The sequence below is a fragment of the Bombus terrestris genome, chromosome 7, assembly GCF_910591885.1.
Source record: "Bombus terrestris chromosome 7, iyBomTerr1.2, whole genome shotgun sequence".
Taxonomy (NCBI): Eukaryota; Metazoa; Arthropoda; class Insecta; order Hymenoptera; family Apidae; genus Bombus; species Bombus terrestris.
This window is the reverse complement of record NC_063275.1, coordinates 3,272,822-3,294,255: the sequence shown is the minus strand read 5'-3', so window position 1 is coordinate 3,294,255 and position 21,434 is coordinate 3,272,822. Positions and strand designations below refer to the sequence as shown.

General features: G+C 30.1%; 1 protein-coding gene and 2 long non-coding RNA genes across 9 annotated transcripts in view; 2 read left to right on the top strand and 1 right to left on the bottom strand.

Moving 5' to 3' along the window:
- LOC100644403 (ATP-binding cassette subfamily G member 4) overlaps positions 1–21,434 on the bottom strand; it is a 25,963-nt gene extending 4,529 nt beyond the window's left edge. The window contains exons 1-5 of one of the 5 annotated variants that reach the window (XM_048407416.1): positions 21,134–21,434; positions 6,674–6,949; positions 1,359–1,542; positions 636–759; positions 144–289 (exon numbers count right to left, since the gene is read on the bottom strand). In XM_048407416.1, coding sequence (XP_048263373.1) covers positions 144–289; positions 636–759; positions 1,359–1,542; positions 6,674–6,881 — 662 coding nt within the window. In that variant the 5' untranslated portion in view covers positions 6,882–6,949; positions 21,134–21,434. Of the gene's footprint in view, positions 1–143; positions 290–635; positions 760–1,358; positions 1,543–2,045; positions 2,223–2,273; positions 2,381–6,673; positions 6,950–21,133 lie in introns of those variants that run through there. The other 4 variants (XM_012309910.3, XM_048407415.1, XM_048407414.1 and 1 more) reach the window with 4 other exon arrangements.
- Positions 2,068–2,562, top strand: LOC125385424. Its single transcript, XR_007224685.1, has 2 exons — positions 2,068–2,201; positions 2,277–2,562. It is a non-coding gene; the product is annotated as an uncharacterized LOC125385424 (long non-coding RNA).
- On the top strand, positions 2,607–4,447 carry LOC110119398. 3 transcript variants are annotated; one of them, XR_007224682.1, is made up of 4 exons: positions 2,607–2,759; positions 3,082–3,322; positions 3,415–3,826; positions 4,093–4,447. It is a non-coding gene; the product is annotated as an uncharacterized LOC110119398 (long non-coding RNA). The 3 variants fall into 3 exon arrangements; XR_007224683.1 differs by having other exon boundaries at positions 3,023–3,322; XR_007224684.1 differs by having other exon boundaries at positions 2,611–2,759; positions 3,195–3,322.

The window sequence follows — 21,434 nt, the reverse complement described above, 5'->3', positions numbered from 1 at the left end:
ATTTGATAATGTAAGGTGATTTTGAAATTTTACAAGTGACACGTTGCTGCAAGCGTTTGTTTTGAATATTTTATATATTTTTGCATATTACATGCATTCAGTACATTCGCATATTCAAATTTCCTATAAATACATATACTTACGTAGTCGGTTCATCGAGAAACATAACAGTCGGATTATTAACCAACTCCAAAGCGATGGATAGCCTCTTTTTTTGCCCGCCACTTAATTTTTCCGTTAAAGTATCCATATGCTCATATAGACCCAAGGTATTCAGGATGTCTTTAATCTAAAATATAACATATTATTTAAATACATAACTTTTATTGCATCACTTTATGAAGATGTATTCATAACATTATAGTAAAAATTCATTAACTGATATTATATGTATGCTTACAGGAAAACTTCTTAAATATTATAAATATAAAAACAGTTAAAGTTTAAAAAACCAGGATTCGATATAAAAATCACCAATTTTTTCCAAATAGGTATACAATTATAATTTGAATGAATAATCGATCGAATGTATACTAGAAGCTTCTTGTTATATTTCCATAACGAAATTTGCCAATGATAGAAATATTTAAGAAATTTTAGCAATTGACCTCGAGTATAAGCATCTACATACGTACTATCGTTTCCTTCTCGTATCTAGGGGTGCTAGTGGGCAGCTTGAGGTCAGCTGCGACAGTCATGTTCTCAGCGACTGTCAACAGAGCTTCTAAACGGTCATCTTGCGTGATGTATGTGCTACATCTATGGCGATCACATGGAACATACAAAAAAGCGGTCAAAGATAAGAATACATAATACGAGCATAGAATTTAATTACAAGCCACATTGTTTGAATTCATTATCTACTGTCTATTCCCGACTTCCATCTGCGACAAATATCTGATTAGTGACAAATGTACAAAATACTTCTAAATAATTATGAATCTTCTATTTGTAAATATAACGAAAATATAATAGAATATAATAAAAATAACGAAAAGTAATGACAATCTATTTTATGAAATATTAGGGAATAGTAAAAAAATGTTAAATAGTTAAAAAGTAATTTAAAAATATAGGCTTCTAGATATATAAAAGGATTTAAAAGTAAGAAGGAAGTGAGAATAATTTCAAAAGAATTATTATAACGAAAAACTATATCTCTATTTATATCTTATATCTTAAAACTTATATCTCTATTTATATACGTATGCATTTTTTGCATTGTTATAGTTATTATATACCAGACGATTTTTAAACGAATTCATTAATTACCATAATGGTATTTAAGATAATCTAGTCTTCGGTCACGTATAGCGTTGTATTAGCATATTCATGATTTCGGACGACACAATGCTTACTTTCGAAAAGAATTCAAGTGTCGGACATGACCATTGATGTAAATGTTTCCATCCATGCCAGTCGTCCTGAATCCCGACAGGATATCCAGCAAGGTCGACTTCCCTGCTCCGGATGGGCCCATTAAAGCGATTAAATGTTTCGCTGGAAGTCTTCCATTGATTCCGTGTAATATCTCCTTTTGGCCTGTAATATGCCTCATTGTAAAAATAAAGAGTACACTAGCTGTACATGAATCAGTGTGATTAGAGTGATCACATATGTATGCATATAGATATATTGTGAATATAGGATACGATCGTTTATTATTAATATTAAGAGATGCTGTTGTTTATAAGAGTCAAGAAATATATTTTCTTGAACTATATTTTTATTAAATTTTTTAATATTTATGATATTACAATACTAATTCTATAAAATATAATTATCAACGATTGACATTTAGCGATCATTTGCAAAGGTTGTTTTTCCAATTTCGAAAAATCGATCTAATTTACATTTTCTGAAAATTTTTATTTTGCACAAACTTTGCAGATTTAGAATTAATATTCCGGACTTTGCATAATTTAAGAACTTCCTTATGAATCAAGACAAAATCCCGATTAATTAATGCAACACTACCATATTTATTATTAACTATAAACAACAAGTTACATTCTATAAAGATGAATGTGACAAAGTTCACATACGCGTAGTTTTTCTCTAGTTGTTAAATATGCATGTTATTTGGCATGTGCGACCCTATATCATTAAACGTTGAATGTCTTGTTGATTATTCAATAAAAACAAGTAATAAGGTCATAGCATTATCATCAAAATAGAGATTGGGAAAGACTTAAGAGGAGGTAAGACGATCGACTATTGACAGAAATGTGAGATATCAATTTACTGTCAGAATTAGAGGATGATTATCTTACTAGATGATGGCCAGTGGCTCGATCACTGCGTGTGTATATGTAAGAACTAGAAATAGGAGTGTGAAGATAATACCGGGAATTCACCAGAAAACTAAGTTATGTCTCCACTGAAACAAAGAGGAACCTTTTGCCATTTTACGCTGCTGCATGTTCCAAAATACTTACAACAAGCAATACTTATAGATATATTTTATCCATATTAAAACAATATAATCTGAGGAGCATTCGGGTCTTGTTTCGATTTAAAGGTTATTTGTTGCAACAGCAATAAAAACTTTCTTGGTGTTGCTTCAGTGGAAACAAGGCTTAAGCTATGCTATGTTATGGAAACCTTCAATAATTACCAGAATTTCGGAACTCAGGTTCTGCAATTATGCAGAAGCAGAAATGATTCTATTCCAGAAGACTGAGATCTTAGACGTGCCGAACGTAGAAAAGGACAACACGAGTGAAAGGGAAAAAGGGACTGAGAGTTTGAAGTGTTTGGTAACATATAAAAACTTTCTTACCGTTGATTGTTGATCAAGGAAGCTTCTACCAATATGTCTGTTACATTTTTCTGATTAAAATGACATCAAACACGATACAATTTTGAGCATATTTACGTATTTAATAAATGATAAGCATATTAATACGTAAATATAATTCATGTGTTTGGTCTCGTTTTAATCAGAAAGATGTTATAAATATGTTAGTAAAAGTTTGATTTTAAAAAAGTCGAAAATAAAACAGTTTCACTTTTGAATTAGTACCTACATACATCGCCTGAGCGATATATGATATTGGATCATATTATACTACTCGACAGGGCCGGCGCAAGGCAGATTCAGCGTGTTTATCGAAACTCGGCGTTTTGAGAGGTTTCGCAGTCTACGAAAATTACCCAATTAAAAAACACCGATTTTGATTAACTTTTTACAGAATGATGATATCATTAACAGATGCAAGACATTTTTTTTAGTAGCGATGATTCAGTTTAAAGGAGTGACGAAAGTCATCAAAGTTCAGTGTAACTCAATAAAATCCTCATATCCTGGAAACTACTTTAGGTAAAAAAATCTACGCGCTTTCAGAGAAATGTACTTTTTAGAGAAATTAAACTACATCAATAGTTTTTTGCAATAGTCATACATGATTACAGATTTTGTACTTTCATTGAATCTTTTGCCCCTTGAAAGCGAATTATGAATGCGAAAAAAATTACTTGGATTTGTTTTAAAAAACTGCTTACAAAGATAGAGATAAGACTCCCCAATTTTTTGAAGTCTGTCGACGAGTCGCAGCTCCTACGAACTTGCATAGGAACTGGGCATAGCAACGCCTGACATTTATTAGTGGTTGTGTGTCAGTTGCCGTCTTGCGGTTCATATGTCTTAAACAAAAACGCATGAGGCTATAGCATTGTTACGGTCTTTGATGCTGAACGTTAGTCAATCTCACGACGCAAGGACTGTGATCATTACGTTTTGGTAAATTTAAGACGACGAATGTTTTTCAAAATTACATTATGGTATAAACTATGACATATACATTTTCAAAACGTTTGATTTCTGGTAAGTGCTTTTTTCAATTATTTCCCCTCTTTTACAAATGAAATTCAATACATATAATTAGTTGAGAATTTGAATATTATTAAATTAATTTCGCCCCAAATGTTAAAATTTCGATAAAGTGAGCAAGAACGGAGAAATGTTTCAATTATATACAAACTAATGAAATATATAGTTTATTCTATCTTGCAGTAAATGTTTTTTGGCACACGATTTTATTCACTTTTGTAACAGACAAAATTTTATATACAGAAATATGTTTTTTTAAGAACCGCTATGGCTAGCAGAGATAGAGATCGTGGACAGAAATACTTAAGCGGGACAGAAAAACTGAAACAGAAGAAGCAGCGGGACGATTATATTAAACAGCAAACGAACAACATTTTGAAGTATGTAATTGAAGCTACTAGTCATTAAAGACAGCCAAACAAAGATAAAAAACATACGGCAATGAATTAGATCCCTTTGGAAGAGGAAAACCAAGAGTTGAATACACCTGCGAAGGAAAATAAAGAAGACATCAACGAAACTGAATTGGACGAAAATGGAAACAATAGAAAAACGAGCGATTGTGAAATTCATCAAGAAAAAGATATTGAAAATGTGGAAATTGAAGCACAAAAAGAGGAAAACAGAAATTGCGACGCAATAAGAAGAGCAAAATATTATTCCATTTTATTGGATTGTACACCAGATGTGAGTCATCAAGAGCAATATTATCAGCTGTTCTTCGTTATGTCAACATAACAGACGAGGAGGTTGAAATCAAAGAACATTTTATCAAATTTGAAATAGTTCACGATACAACAGGAAAAGGACTATCTGAAACTATCATGCTCATTCTGGATCAGTTGGGAATAAAAATATCCGACTGTCGCGGACAAGAATATGATAACGGTGCCGATATGAGAGGAATATATCAAGGAGTACAAGCAAATATATTACGTGTAAATCCTAAAGCGTTTTACATACCATGCGGTAGTCACAACTTGAATTTGTTATTGAGAGATATAACAAAATCATTAACCCAAGCACTATACTTTTTTGGTGTTTTACAAAAGATTTACACGATATTTGCAGCATCGACATCGCGTTGGGATGTTCTAAAAAAACACGTTGAAAAGATTACACCTAAACCATTATCAGAAACTAGGTGGGAATGCCGTTTTGATAGTGTAAAGGCCTATATATATATATACGATTTCATGTTCGCCTGAGCAATAAATTGACAATTGAGATTTTGTCTATAGTCGCAAGATAAATGAATTTGAATTTATTGCCAGTCTTATCACTTGATACGAAAAACACCTCAAATACGGAAAGAAGGCTAAAAAGGAAACACCCGGTAGACCTCACAAAGAATATAACCTAGCAAACGGAGGATGATAGCCCGCGGGGGGTAGCCACCAACGTGTTAATATAACTGTTAAAAAATTCAAATGTCCAAAATGGACAAATTGTGAATATAAAGAAATAAATACAAAAAAAAGAAGGAAAATTGATACGAAATATTATAAAAAATTAACATCGTTAGCAAAGCATTGCAAAATCAAAAGATGCAAATCGATTTGGCCACGAAGCATCTGAAAGGTCTTAACGCATTCTTTGCGGAATACAGAAACGAAAGATTTAGCAAAACTACGATCGCAGCAAATGAAGTTGCAAAGGAAATGGACATGACACCAGATTTCAAATCATCGTACAGGGGCAAAAAACGGAAATTATTCGATAATGAAAGACGCGATGAATAAAAAGGACACGATAAAAATAATAAATACAGTCAGTATCCTTTAAAAATAGATTCGAATTATATACAGATCACCAAAACATTTTTGGTTTTCTATACATGAATAAGATTGGAAATTTAGATAATGAATATTTATTAAAGTGTTGTCAAGACCTTCATTTATATTTGGAAGGAGATTTCGATGGCATTGAAATGTTTAAAAAAATTAAGATGTTCCTGAAAATAACGCAAACCAATTATTCGTCTTTAGATTCGATGAGTTACATCGTAAAGAACTATCTCTCGGAAGCATACTCGAATTTATTAATCGCATTACAAATTATGTAATATATGTAGTATATATGTTATATGTGTAATAAAACATTATCTGCGATCATCGATAAACCAAGAGAGATTTTCATCTCTGGCTATTCTATCAATAGAAAGTGAAATAGCAAATTCAATCGATTTTGGTGATGTTATCAAAGATTTGTCGTCGAAAAATGTGAGAAAAATTATTTAATATTATTATTGGACTGTATTAATATTTAATATTCATCTTATAAAAAATATATAATATGTAACAGCATTTGTAAATAAAATTGTAAAATTTAAGTGTAGGATTTGAATGTGTATTCAAGCCCCGGAAAATTTTTGAACCGGCCCGACAAACGGTCACGCCGGCCCTGCTACTCGACTGCGGCGAGCTGTCGAGCTTCACGGTGCGTCAAGAGGAACCTCCCCCCGTGGTGGAGATGACGACCATGCAATTAGAGAACAAGAAGTTTATGTCTGCGGTTATCGAAGGTTTCTTCTACTACGATTAACAATATTTTTCGAAACATATACATATGTGAAATCGTTTCCACCAAAGGTAAACTAAATTGTACTATTAGCTGTGCTATTAGTTTAGCTTTTGGTGGGAACGGTTCGGTACATACATACATATATTGAAACAAATATTTTTAAATATAAGATATCATAGCATAATTAAGCTTAGCTTTCCAATGAATCTCCGGCCTTAAAGGAACTAAAACAATCTGTGTATACATGACGTCAAGGAAGTGACATAGATAAATCAAAAAAGGAACAGGGAAATATCGAAACACTGATGCTATTCTAACCTTTCTTACAACCCAGTGACACGGTATATTTGATGTTCTCGAACATAATATCAACGGTATCCACCGCGTTGCTTCCCATGAAACATCTTCCATCCTCAATATGTACATTTTCTACCTTTTTCTCTGTCTGCTTAGACATAGTGTAAACCTTCGCGTCGACTGTATTCGTCTCTTGGCCATTGCTCATCTCGTGCATCAGTACTTCCATCGTCCAATATTTTGAGCGAGCTAATTGCTCGCCGATTAATGGAACATAGGCAAGCAAACACCATAAAACTGCAGTCAGAAAAATGAAATATGATCAATACAGAAAGGAACATAAACAAACAGAAGGATACAATATTTATCATCAATTATTTCTACATCTAGCGTTCCGATTTAAAAATTTGAAATTTATCGCCATCTTAACCTCTTAACCTACAACTATGGGCATAGCTCGTAGTACGATGATCGAACCAAACGTAAATATTACGGGCATAGCCCATAGTAGATGATCGTTCTCGGCCCAAAATTCTCGAACGTAAATCGTAGGTTAAGGGGTTAATACTATGATAACTGATGACAACATTTGTACTTAATATACATTTCTGCGCAAAATTGTTAGAATATATTGTACTTTTAATACAGTTTTGGCATTTAATTTAATGTATACCATGAACTTAAAATATTATAGTATATTATAATTTATATTTTATAGCACAAATTTTATAAATTTTAATATACTGCTACCTTATTTCCCCTGTCAGATAAAATATCTAATTAAATAGTATTCCTTTGCATGTTTTAATAATTACATAGTTAACTCTTTAATACCGACTTTGAAAAATAAGCAAATATCAATGTTCGACGTGAATTTTTCTTTTTTTCTTTTATGAATGTTTGCCAATTACTTAAAAATGGCTGGACCAATCGGGATAATTCTTTGTGCATCTTATAGGATATGTTATAGGGTATGCAGTATTGGATTCAACCATCGGAATCAAACATTTTGCAATACCAATATTTCAATATCCTAATCTACCAATTTCATTTACGTGTATTCAGTGATTGCTCTGCAATTATTGAACTGACATCAAGATGATTCCAAAACAGCAGCCTGGCTGAATGTTTTGAGATTGCGTTGATAAATTTTATTGATATATTCCGTTGCAATATATTTTTTAGTATGCTGTTTAATAAATAAATGGATAATGTAATCGTTGTTGCATATATATCTAAATCAAATATAAATAAAATAGAAATTACTTCATACTTTTAGCGGTTTTTGAAATCGATATTTTTTGACAACAAATTTTTTATTTCAGCTTATAGTTAAATAAATATTATAACTGTATTAAGAATTTTGACCAGGACTCTATACATACATACATACGTATATGCATATATACATGTACATATTCATTTGTCTACATACGCATTTCTGTAATTATTTATAACTTCTATTTTTTTTATTTTTACAACATATATTCAGAGTTCAGAAATTTTTCAACAAATGTAACAAAAACTAAGTAGCTTACTAATTGACATGAAAGTTATGCTCAAAACTAATTGATCGTCATAGTTTTAATTGGGAATGAAAACATGTCTGTATATCTAACAAAGATGTGTACAATATTCCAATAATATCCTTCAAGTTACGTGATATGACTCCATCCATGGAGTCTTTTATTCATTGTATTGCACACATCTTGCTGCTGTGAATTTAAAAATGTAATATTTTAACATAAGAATTCTCTGCTACTTAGAATTAATTAACCGTATCCCCAATACCTTATACTTCCTTATCCCCTCTCTGGTCCTTATGCACACCCATATTCTTCCTATATTCTCCTCCTTCTCTCTGTTCTTTACCTATTATCCATTTTATCTTTTTTCTATGTAAATTGCACAAGCGATATTTTTTTGTATAAGACAAATTTGAATTGTAAAAGATCGTAATAAAATATCATTATACAAGACACAAAGTGAGGGTATAAAAAATGATAGCTGGAACCCAAACGAATAATTATCATAACAACAGGTTATATTATACAATATTCTTATATGACTTGTGAAATAATTATACAACTGCCATCCAAATATATTATCTCTGCTATTTCTTAAACAATATCTAAATCAACACACAACAGGCACACAGATCATGAGATTTTGGGTCACATTTAAAATAGTTTGGATTGAATATCTGAATTCCAGGATTATAATTCATATTATGGATCTACCCTCTGTAGCTCTCGATCTATAGAAAAAAAACTGAATAATACCCTAAAAATATCAAAGATCCTTATAATAATTAACACTAGGTTCACGGGACCCGTCAATTTGACGGATTTCAAACTTCGAAATGAAATATCCCAAAAATCATTTTGCATCATAAATTAATCATTTCATCTAAAGAATTTATACACGCAATAATTTTTTCCTAGGCTTTCTAATTTTTTAAATCTGTATGTAGTATACCTATCTCTACGAAACCCGACAAATTGACGGGCCAGCTGATTTCATAAATAAACCGTTTTTCAAAGACAGTGTGCAAAAGTTTCAGTTATTGTAGACATTTCCCATTATTGTCTCCGCTTATTGTAAGTATTTGCAATAGGCACAGTATTTTCTTATTTTGACCAATCCTTTTCTAACAATCATGAGTAAATCCAACAGATATAATAAGATATTGAACAAAATTGTCAACATCAATGAAGATTGTTCTGAAGATACCTCCGAAGATCAGTATGAATTAGGCCAAAGCGAAGCTGACAGTGAAAGCTCTGAATGCATTGAAAGTGGAGAGACAAAAGGATCTTCGGATAGCGAAGAGGAACTCCTTGAAAGTGTGTCGTAACAAGAAAAGTATGCGTATTCTTTTCAGTCCGAGAATGAAAGGACGTGCATTCCAAGCACATCCCAAAATGTAATAGGTGAAACTGAAATTGCAATTGACGGGACACAGTGCATAAAACTGAAAGCAGGCGGATCTAGGGATAGGACGCCCATTCGTATGATATTCAAGGATATCGCAGGGCCTATTGACTATGCTAAGAGAGATATTATGTCGGGTTGTGTAACTAGTGCTTTCGAATTGATAATAGACAGACACATAATGGAACAGATACAAGATTGCATTGAAACCGAGGCGCATCGAATTTTGAAAAAAGACTGGACAATCACAGTTGCTGAGTGCGTAATTTTCTAGGAATTCTATATGACCGGGGCGCATATGAAACAAGGTCATTGAAAGTCTCCGAAAAATTACAAACGGATAAATTTGTACTGATATCGGAAATATGGAACAGGTTTATAAGTAATAACCAGGCTTGTTACAAGCCATATGAAAATATCTCAATAGATGAACAATTATTTCCAACGAAAGCCCGATGCAGGTTTACGCAATATATACCGAATAAGCCTCATAAATTTGGCATTGAGTTTTGGTTAGCAGTTGGCGTCCAAACAAAATATATTTTGAATGGTTTCCCTTATATGGGGAAAGATGAAACTCAATGCTCAAGGAAAAAAGGACAAAATGACATTGTTCTCCTCAAATTTATATAAATCAGAAAACTGCACGCTTACTGTGTATAAAAGTAAACCTAACGTAAAAGTCCTCCTTCTAAGCACCAAACATACAGGTATACAAGTAGAAGACAATTATAAACGTGTTCTAGAAACCATCGCTTTTTATAATAAAACAAAGTTTGGTGTGGACGTCATAGACCAGATGGCGCGCAAATATAGTGTGAAAGCAGAGAGTTTTCGGTGACACCTTTAACCTTTTTTCAATATTTTAGATTTGGCAGTGATAAACCCGTGGATATTATGTAAAGAGTGCACCGGATCGAAAATATTCAGAAGGAAGTTTATATTTTGCCAAATATCAGACGCTTCATTTCTGTCACCTTTAACGTCAGAAGTGCGAAAAAGTTGTCAAGTGGCCTACTGCAAAAAAAATAGGAACAATAGTTGTTGTATATATTACAAAAAGATCGTATGCGGAAAATGCACAAACAAAATTCAGTATATTTGTAAAAAATGTGCTCAATAAATATGATTACCCTATATCGTTAATATTATTGTTATCATTTCCGTGATATTTAAATAAAAAGACTTTTTACTTATTAACAATTTATTTAAACGTGAAGCCTAATATTGTTCAATTAACACTTAATTTGAATAAATCGATTTTTTAAAGAAAATGCGTATTTTCGTTTACCCGTCAATCTAACGGGTGCTCGTAGAGATAGGTATATAAGAAACGCCCGTAAGCCTAGTGTTAATCAAGCAGTTAATATAATTTTGAATTGTACTGTAGTTTCGAAGTCGATATTTTCCTATGACGCTCATCATTTTAGATAAAGTGACGATTCGATTAATTGTAAGATAATTGCTTGGTACTTTAAATGAGTTCAATGATTTATTATAGATATAGAGTACTTAATTTGCATCTAACATGGGTCGCCTGATTTTAAGAACTTCCCAAAAAGAGAAACATACTTTCTTTAACGAAACTAACATTAAAATATAACTAAATTAGTGGATATTTATATGTATATGTATGTTATTATAATAGTTTTACAAAAAAGTTTGTATTTTGATATCATGCAAAAATAATATTTTTTAACCTGCCTTCACTAAAAAATTTTATTACTTAACTCACCCCTCAAAACCTGTTATATGCATTCAAACACGATAATCAACTGCATTTGATAACAAATTTCTAATTGAATCTCAAGTGTAAACATACTTGTTTTTAGCTTCGAAAGAGATATATTATACTACTGCCGATTAATTTTATTAATTACATTTCTTCGTAGGAATATTCAACAGAAATAGAGAATGAAATAATAAAACAAACGTATTGTAGTAATTTTAAAAATTAACATTTTTTAATATATAAAATGTGCAACAGTTTCTTATTATTTTGGATATGCTGCTCTGTTTTTGAAAACGTGACTTTAAATTGAAGAATGTAACTTCCAGTTTATATAAAGTTTATATAAACATATAAGTTATATATACATATGTTATATGTGTATAATCTATGCATATACATATGTATATACATAGATTATTTAAACGTCAGGTAGCAAATCTTCAAATAAAAAAGACATTTATATGCTGTTACATGCAATTTAATCTAAAACACAGGGACCAGTAATAAACAACTACTTTACAGGAAGTTACCACGGATATCTACTTGAATTTACTATTCTCACGATAAACGACATAACCGGTTTTTATCACAAAAGTATTTAATATTTATCATCGAACGAATGACTTCTTTTTTTACATTACCATTCATTTTGCTTATAATTAATTTCATTTCCAAAAATAAAATTATTAAAATATTATAAAGATACCAAAAATTGTAATAAAGATATTAGAAATATCATAAAAAATTATAAAGATAAAAATTACTTCACCTTTGACACTTGACTATGCCTGATCAGCAATTTAAGTATGCATGGATCATGATAATGCTCATCGATCGGTCAGCATTTTAAATAATATTAACAAAGCGGCGAACATATATGCAAATTCATATTCTTATAAAGATAAGTAAAGAAATGGGATTTATGTAGGAAAGTTTACATACCAAGTATTATAACAAGTAGTATTAAACAAGTACTTTGGAAATTTTATATATTTCTGCTATATATATTTCTATATTTTATATATTTTATATATTATATATTTTTATATATTAAACGCATTCTGTACATTCTTTCATCTCCAAATATCGCCTAAATGCATAAAAATCCGCAGTCCATTAACTACTCTGCCTAAACACGAATTGGTCTTTGTTACGGGTATAGGTTAAAACGCGCGAAACACTTGCTAGTGAAGTTTGACATGATTTAACGAAAACCAAACGGAAAGTCTACGTTGATCCCAGATTAGATTAGATTAATCGTTCTATGACTACAAAGTGATTCAGAAATAAGTGATAAAACTTAGTGTTCTAATACTGTCTCTAAGAATAAAATAAGTGATATAAACATGAATTATTATTGCAAATATTTCAGCATCCAGTGATTCACTCTATTCTGTTCGAATGTCCAAGAAATTCAGGCATTTGCATTGCATCACATAGTCGTGATTAACACATACAGACAGAAATTCCGTCACAACCATATTTTTTAATTTCCGCAAATTATTTAATTACATTAGCTACGGTGCATCGTGGTTATCTTACAATTATAAACAACACCTCGTCGATACAATGTCATTTCATGTGCAATAAGTCTATAGTATGGTAAGTAAAGGAAATGGTTTTGAAAGAATAGACAATTTTCTTGAAAAAAAGGCAAAGTTAGAAAACCTCTAATTTCGATAAAATAACGGTTATTTGTGGATTGTTAATAACACACGTTGAATGATCAAATGTCGGTATAAAGGAAAGAAAAACAAAATATTCTGCTTTATGACGCGTATTCATTTAAAAAAATAATAAAGACAGACACAGTTTATTGAGAAGTGTTTATTAAAAATAATTGAAGTTTAAATTCCAATAACGACGTGAATTTCGATTAGTCATTAAATTTATTGCAGAAAATAAGCACATCGATTAAAACAATTTATTCGTCTCTTTATATCGGTTGTATATCTTTTTAATCTCCGTTTTATCTCTTTATTAATTATTTTCAAATTGATTTATTTCTGATAATAGTATTTGTCACGCAATTTCAAATTGTCCATAAACAATTATTATTTACATACATATAAATATTGCACAACAACAACAGTGCATGATGAACAAGAAAACAATTCATATGCACGTATACATATGACATCGTTAAGAAAGAATCGACGACATTGAAACATTTGATCGTTAAGCAAACTTCCTCAAAGAGAACAAAGTGATTTATCTCTTCTGGCGATAACTCTAATCTTGTTTATAGTATTAACAACAATCATTGTTTCAGAAGTTAAAGCTGAACTCTGGTAACGTCTACTTATCTGTTTTACTTGGAGCTCTAATGATTTTAAAGGCTAACCAAACAGAATATAAAATTACCTAACCTATATCGTTAATAATTGATGATTGAAAACGAGAGAAAAAAGGTTTAACAAAGGTTATCTTAGGATTATAAATTTTCCTACAATTACAATGTAGATACTTTTTACTATAAGTATAACATATTACAAATGTAACAATAAAAATAATAAATTAATTCTTGCTGCACAGAAAGTTTATCATTTGTATGCAAACGATGGATTTCCGAGACAATAGCAATAAATTATAATGATTGGTCGAAGTACATCGCAAATCTAATCGCACAAAATGAATCAACAATGAAAGTCCAATGGAGAGATCGTTAAAGATCCACGCCGGCCGTTGTTTACGTCGAACGGCATAAATTCAAGTTCACATTTATTACTCCTGAGACGATAATAATGTACAACGATCTATCTTGCATATTGATTTCTTTGTCAATTAGTTTCCTTGACAGCCTGTGTACATATTTCGAATGTTCTTAGAAATTGCTCTTAGTTAACGTCAGTGATCAACGATGATGTAAATTAAAAACAAGTCACTCTACATATGTATCGATATACGTCATAAAGAGTCATTATAAAGCTATAAAACTCTAACCTCCATATGCAAAACTTTATAGATAGTCGTATATTAACACTATATTTATCAAAAAGTTACAATTATGCAATTTTTAATATATTTTTTTCTTTGATTATGGCTATTTCTAATTGTAATTACATTACATTGAACAATAACCTATAAAAAAATATAATCGTATATTTACAAATTTAAAATGTATATAAAACATTTAATACGTTTTCGTTATACAATTTGAATTGGTATCCCAGTTTCCCTTCTTACGAGAATTTATCGACCGCGCTGTGAAATGATCATTATTTATGATTGCTTTCTACAAAGATTTACACAATGTTATATTTATTACATATATTGTACTTTCGTTGGGGTTATCGAAACGTTAAGGAAAACTCTGAAGCTAATTCAGAAATTCCATTCTACTTTAGTATTAATAGCGCAAAGTATAGTGGTAATCAATATACCTACCTTTGTGCTGACTTTGTTTGTAATTGCAAAACAATATTGCAATATTTTTTAGATCATCATATTGATTATTTACATGATTGCTGCTACCAAATTTTATGCAAATTTAATAGAAAAGATAATGATTGTAGAACAAAGATGGATTCAACGTACGAAAACAAAAGTTGCCTCCTCGCGTTACTCAAAGAAAGAAATATGACTAACATAGAATATCTGCAAACATATGTGTATAATCATGCGATGAGTAAGTTTGATAGTATTACTTCGGACTTTGTACGCGGAAATCAAATTTGCCAACAAAACGTACAATTAATCATGTAACTTTGGATAATTTAGATTTTAAATTGAAATAAATGCATTAGATACTTTAATTTTACATACGTTATATTAAAGAGTAATAATTAAATCTAACTAGAACTTATGAACTAGTTAATATTTCTACATATATAAGTACACATATATGGCATGCAAAATCAGGACTCTCGTGCAATAATTTACTAACTATCAATATTAATAAATTAAGAAGTTACAAGTAGTTCTTTTATAAACTTCGTAATTTTTTCGTGAAATAAAATGATATAATTTATAATTGATAAATTTACTTGTAAAATTTAATTTCGTTATTCAATTAATTAATATTATGCAAGAACATTTATTGACAGTTTGGAATAAACATCTTGTAACTTCTAAGTATCTTTTACGTTTTCAGAATGGTTTCAAATTTCACCGATATAATTACATATAAATTCAAAATATTTTATATCGTATATATTATAACAGTACATATATAGTTTATGTACATGAATATATATAAAAATGTTCTATATGTGTTCAAAAGCATTTTTGCATCGCTATGCATACTTTTGTCCTCCATTTATCTCTGAACGTAGGACGAACAACAAACAAACCGCGATCTCGCTCATTTTGGATCATGAATCAAGGTTCATTAAAGAATTTAGAAATAAATAAATATTCATGTCACTATCCATCAGCTTAGGATCAACAATATTAACTATGATTGTTTCACAAATAACCTTTGAAGTGTCCATTAACTATTCAATGAGAGATTGATTAATTGGCAATCAGTGATATCGTATTATGTAAGCATAAACAGGTACGTGTAATCTTTCTTACCAATCGATAAAAAGCTGTAATTGATATTGAAAAAATATACATTGGTCATGTACTTATGTAAAGTATAAATTATTTTATAATATACGTTTCCATAAGATAAGCGTCTCTTTCTCTTTGGTCACATGACTGGACGATATCGAAAGTTAAAGATAACGTGATATAAAGATTGGAATTTCAAGTTTAGAAATACTTCAAACCTAATCCAGACAAAAAAACAGCTTCAATTATCTTTTCATTAATGTATAAGTCAGTTATAAATCAGGTATAAGTCGGTGTTTTTGGCTACGAAATATGCTTCTTAACTTAATTAAGTTTTAGCCATACAAGGTATCTATACTAAGAAAATTGGCCTTAATGAGTGTTTCTCTCTTCGAGAAACTTCAGTTATTGTGTTTCCAAGGACACCAGATACATAATTATCAAAATGCTACAATAACTCACAAAAAATGTTCTTTCACTTTTTTTGTAGCCTAAATACATATACAATTTATGTAACCAAATTGTTTAATAGAAGGTTTCTTTAGAAGATACTCTATGCGCTTATAAATCTTTAATGATAATTAAACGCCAAATAATTATGCCAAACTACTAATATTTTATTCCTTCGAATAAGTATCTCTCTGTTAACTTTATCAAGCAAGGAAATAAACTTCATACTTCCATTATTTTATCTCTGCAACATATTCTTGTAGGAAACGTCATCGACACGATAAAGCTTGACAATTACGAAAAATATATGATTTTCCATAATTCATTTAGATTGTATGTCACTTATAAATGCTTCTTCACTGATAATACCGAATGATTAATAACATCGCAGCAGCATGCGTGCACTACGCACAAAGTTCAATCGGTCATTTTACACAAATTGCTATGGCATATAAATATCAATACATATTCTTTAATTAATTTCGACCTTGGTACGTGATTCAAAAATCACCTGACCTGTTTGAAATGTTTTCAGAAAGAGCGCGGATTTTTATGCATTTTTAATAAATTTAAAAGTTTACAAATCCGCAAATTGTATATACGAATAAGTATACAAAAATATATGGAATATTGAAAGCAAAGTACTTTTATAATCGTTAATGGATGAAAGAAGTCTCTATGTAGGTTCCATCTCTTTAATTTTATTCACAAAAATATGAAATTGCATAAAAATACGAAATCTACTTAGAAGAAATCGACTCAAATGAAGTTACATTGTAACTTAAAGATTTGCTATTCTTTAGTGCCTTCCACAATCAAAGAAGAAACATTCAAATTTAGCAATAAGTTAACAACCACAAAAACCCACTAGTTACGCAATTACTTGACACGATGGATCAGATTCACGGACTATAAAAACATTACTCTTTAGATTTAAGCACTAAATTCAATTAGAATCAAACACGCGATAAACACTTATTAAATACGACATAGTACCACGCTAGAAAAATTTACTTATAATTCTCAACGAGAATTGATCGTAAAATCCATCCAAATAAAAAAAAATTCTTTAGTACTTATTTCTTTATTCTCCTAAACATCAGGGTAATGAAGAAAGGTTAACGTAGAAAATTTTCGTTTAAGATTTATTTCTCAAGTTACGAAATAATTCCATTTTTCGTTAAAATTGATGTTTACAATCACATTTTATTAATATCGCCTATACCTTTTAACATGCTGTAGATAAAAAGTGAGGTTAACTTCGTTTTAAAAAATTACTAGAATAAAAATGTAAGTTAGTTTACAAAGAAGTTTAGCCAATTATTTTAAAAAATAAGTAATATTAAATATAACAAGAGATGTTGCGTTATTGTAATCTGTATATATTAATGGATTCTTCGATATCTCTTAGGCCGGGTAAGATTTCAACTTAGGTTTAGTTTACAAACGATAGCCGAACAAATGTGTGGAACATAATTCAGGATATTACCATACTCAATCTCTAAAGGGGCGAATTTAAATTTGAACATGAATTATATAACTGTACTTGTTAAGTTGCAACATTTCTTTTTAACACAGTTGTCCTTTAAAAATCCGTAGAAGTACTTTAACGATTTTTTTTTTAATTTCTCCCTCAAAGGGATAAAAGAGAAAAGAGATTTTTCACTCGATAGAGTCTGCTTCCCCGGCGGTCCCTTAATAGAGGGCTTTTTAAAAGCCAATCCATATGTTCATAAATATTAAGCTAAGAAACTCGAAAATGTTAAATATAATAAGAAAGGAGGCTTTAAAGAAACAGAAGGGAGAAGACAACAAGGAAGAGAAGAATAATCCTTTCTAAAGTATGGAAATTTCAATTTTTTGCCGTCGTTGCTAAATTTAACGCAAACAAATTAACTTGGTACGAAGTTGCATGTTAGATGTCGTTACTTAACACATATATCAACAAAGAAAATGTTTATTCTCGATGAAAGTACATGTACGTTGTTTCATGTAGTTATACAATTTTCACTAGAAAAGTTTTGACTTCTGTTAGCAAGTACGACTGGCTGTGCGTCCAAATGTATGGATAAATATGAGTATTCTGTGAATAATTCTTTGTTCTTAGGATTCTTTCATATTTTAATTATTTTTTCATGCTTCAGAACGAGATCTTTCAAGAACTTTGAAAAATAGTCGACAACTTTTAAGAATATTACATTTCATTAAATAGTCATTTAAAATGTATATAATTTACTTACGTTAAATTTTGCGCCAGCTGCAAAAGATTTAAATTCATATGCATATTTAAGAATGAATCATTTTCCATTTTTAAGTGCCTTCAGTCCCTTCTAGTTTCCTTTAGAAGCCGGTTTTGTTCTATTTTTTTTTTTCAATTTTAAGGAATACCAGATTTGATTTGAATACTTACATTAATTTGTATTGCAATACGGTATTTGACTTGATTTTCAATTTGGATTATTTTCTATTTCCTCAATAAATATTATATTTCAAATTTTACTCTGTCGTTTTTTGCATGAATACGTTTTGGTTTATCGAAGCTATACATGCAATGTGTCCGTTTTATTTAGCAACATGTAAATATTTCGAAAACCATGGACGATACAAAAAAATGTTTGAAACAGATGTTCACTATCGAGAGGAACATATCATACCAATATTTATTTTACCTTGCAATGGTCTTAAAAATCGAAATCCACGGTTATATTTAAAATGGGAATTATATTTTTTTATTCCATACTCTTGTATTCAATGTACGTATACTCTTATATTTTATGGACTATACGTAAATTAAGGAATTTTTAAATTTCAAGTAAGTATACTTTTCTATGACGACAAAAATGAATATGTCGATCACTGCACGCGCTGGATACAGTTCCGTCGTTCGAAATCTGGGATCGAAACGATTTCGTGCAATTTCTAACTTCCTCGAAAGGTGCGAAGAAGTAGGACAAAACTGACAAGTCAGGACGAGTTTGACTCACTTTGCCTTCCACGAGCCTCTGATGAATAACCTGTTTCGCTTTGAACAGTATTTAATTAATATTTCAAAACAATTTTCTTAACTGATGAAAAATATTGAATTAATTTCGTAAATGAATAGTTTTCAAATTTACTAACTTGTATGATAGCTTCTTTTCTTACAATAAACAAGAATATGTATGTACTTATGAGGAAGAGAAAGAACTATCAAATTGAGTACCTACTATTATATAAGATTTTGCAGTGAAAGCTATTCCGAATCTCAACTCATGATACACGATCGTCTTTCCCTTCAAGTAAACCAAATAAATATTTCCTTATATCTCTTATCCTATCCAATAAATATTTATAAACATCTCCTTAAACAAAATACAATATTGAAGAATATAAACGATAATAACATACATGTATAATAAAAATAAAAATGAATCAAATATATCCTTATATATATAATAAATATTCATAAATGTTCCCTTTACTTTCCAGATAATCGTAATAAATATATACATAACAAAGACAAAACTCTAAATGAGACAAATATTTCCTGATACTTCACTTTCCAAATAAATTTCAATCACACCTTCTCCTCACACTACTCGTAATTAAATGAAGTATAAAAAAGATTGAAGATCTCAGAAAAAGATCTCTTTTAGTAAATAAGTTTTCAAACAAATTTTTCATAATGAATCGTCGAGTCATATAGACAACAGCATATTTCTAAAAAAAAATGTTCGTATTACTTTTCTAATTAACACATTGGCACTGGCACTATGAATTATATATTGTACTTTGTCCTGAGTGCTGCAATAGAAATACACTACTATCAACATATCATACACACATTGATAGATAAATAACATTTAATTTTTGCAAAATATTAAACTTAACCCTCTTATAATACGGTATTCTGAAATATACATGATCGTTCTATACATATATATATACGGTACGTTATGCAGCACAGTATGCTATAATACTGCGTTATACGAAAGTTGACTGTATATTGTATTTGCGCACTTTTTCTCTGACAATGTTATCTAAGCCATTCATACCGTTGAACATATTTTAGTTCATGCTATTTATCATTTTATTGTAAAAGGTTTAGTAAAATATGAAACATAACCATCATGATCGTCAACGTGTTATTAACTTTTTCATGTTTCAGTAATATACAAATAACACTGACTTTATATAACGCACACTCCTATAAATGTTTCTGGCCAGATAGATTTTTCATTTTATATCTTCAACACGCTATTTTAATAATTTTAAGTAATAATTTACAATTATATGGCAGTGTTTATGTATTATACTGTTTTCTTTTACTTATAATACTCTTTTACCAGTATTATTTTAATGTTACTTATATATTTACTAGTATACTTTTATAATATTATTACTTTTTACTTATATTTATAATTCGCTTTTTATCTAAACTTGTAATAGACGAAAGTCTAGCATAAGAATGATAATAACAAATACTAACAATACCGATATTATTTCAATTTCATCTAGATTTCACTTTAGGAATACAAAGTTGAAAATTTATCTGGAAATTTTTGTACGACACAAGATTATTAATTTGTAGATTATGTATGATATCGACTTAAATACGACACGTGAACTATAAAAATTCCAAAATTATAAAAAGTATTTCATAATAATTCATATCTCACAATGTAAATAAAGGTATTGTATGAACATTGCTTGTTAATATATAGTATTATAGAAAATAGAAATCAGATACATAACAACCATGTTAACCATGATAATCGATTAAATGAGAAAAACAATATAAAACATGCTTTATCAGGTTCAAACCATATATTGTCATCTTATAAGAAATGTTTTACAAAAATGATAATAAAATAAAGATATGCACTTACAGGAATGAGAGTATGAAAGATACACGAATTTCTTGCTTGTCAGCTTTCACTGAGTAACTTTAGTGCACCAGTTTCATTTCACGTGTAATTTACTGGTCAGGTTGAAACACGTGCGTTTAAGAAGACGGGTATAACACAAACTTATGACTATAAGAACCGAAACAGATGTGTCAGAGACATAACCATTATAGAACATTCGTTACAACAGCATAGAGCACATACATGAAAATGCAAGCGCTTACTGCTCGCTTACTGCTTACTGCCGCCGAATGCAGCTGATCGACTCTCATGTTCTCCCTTT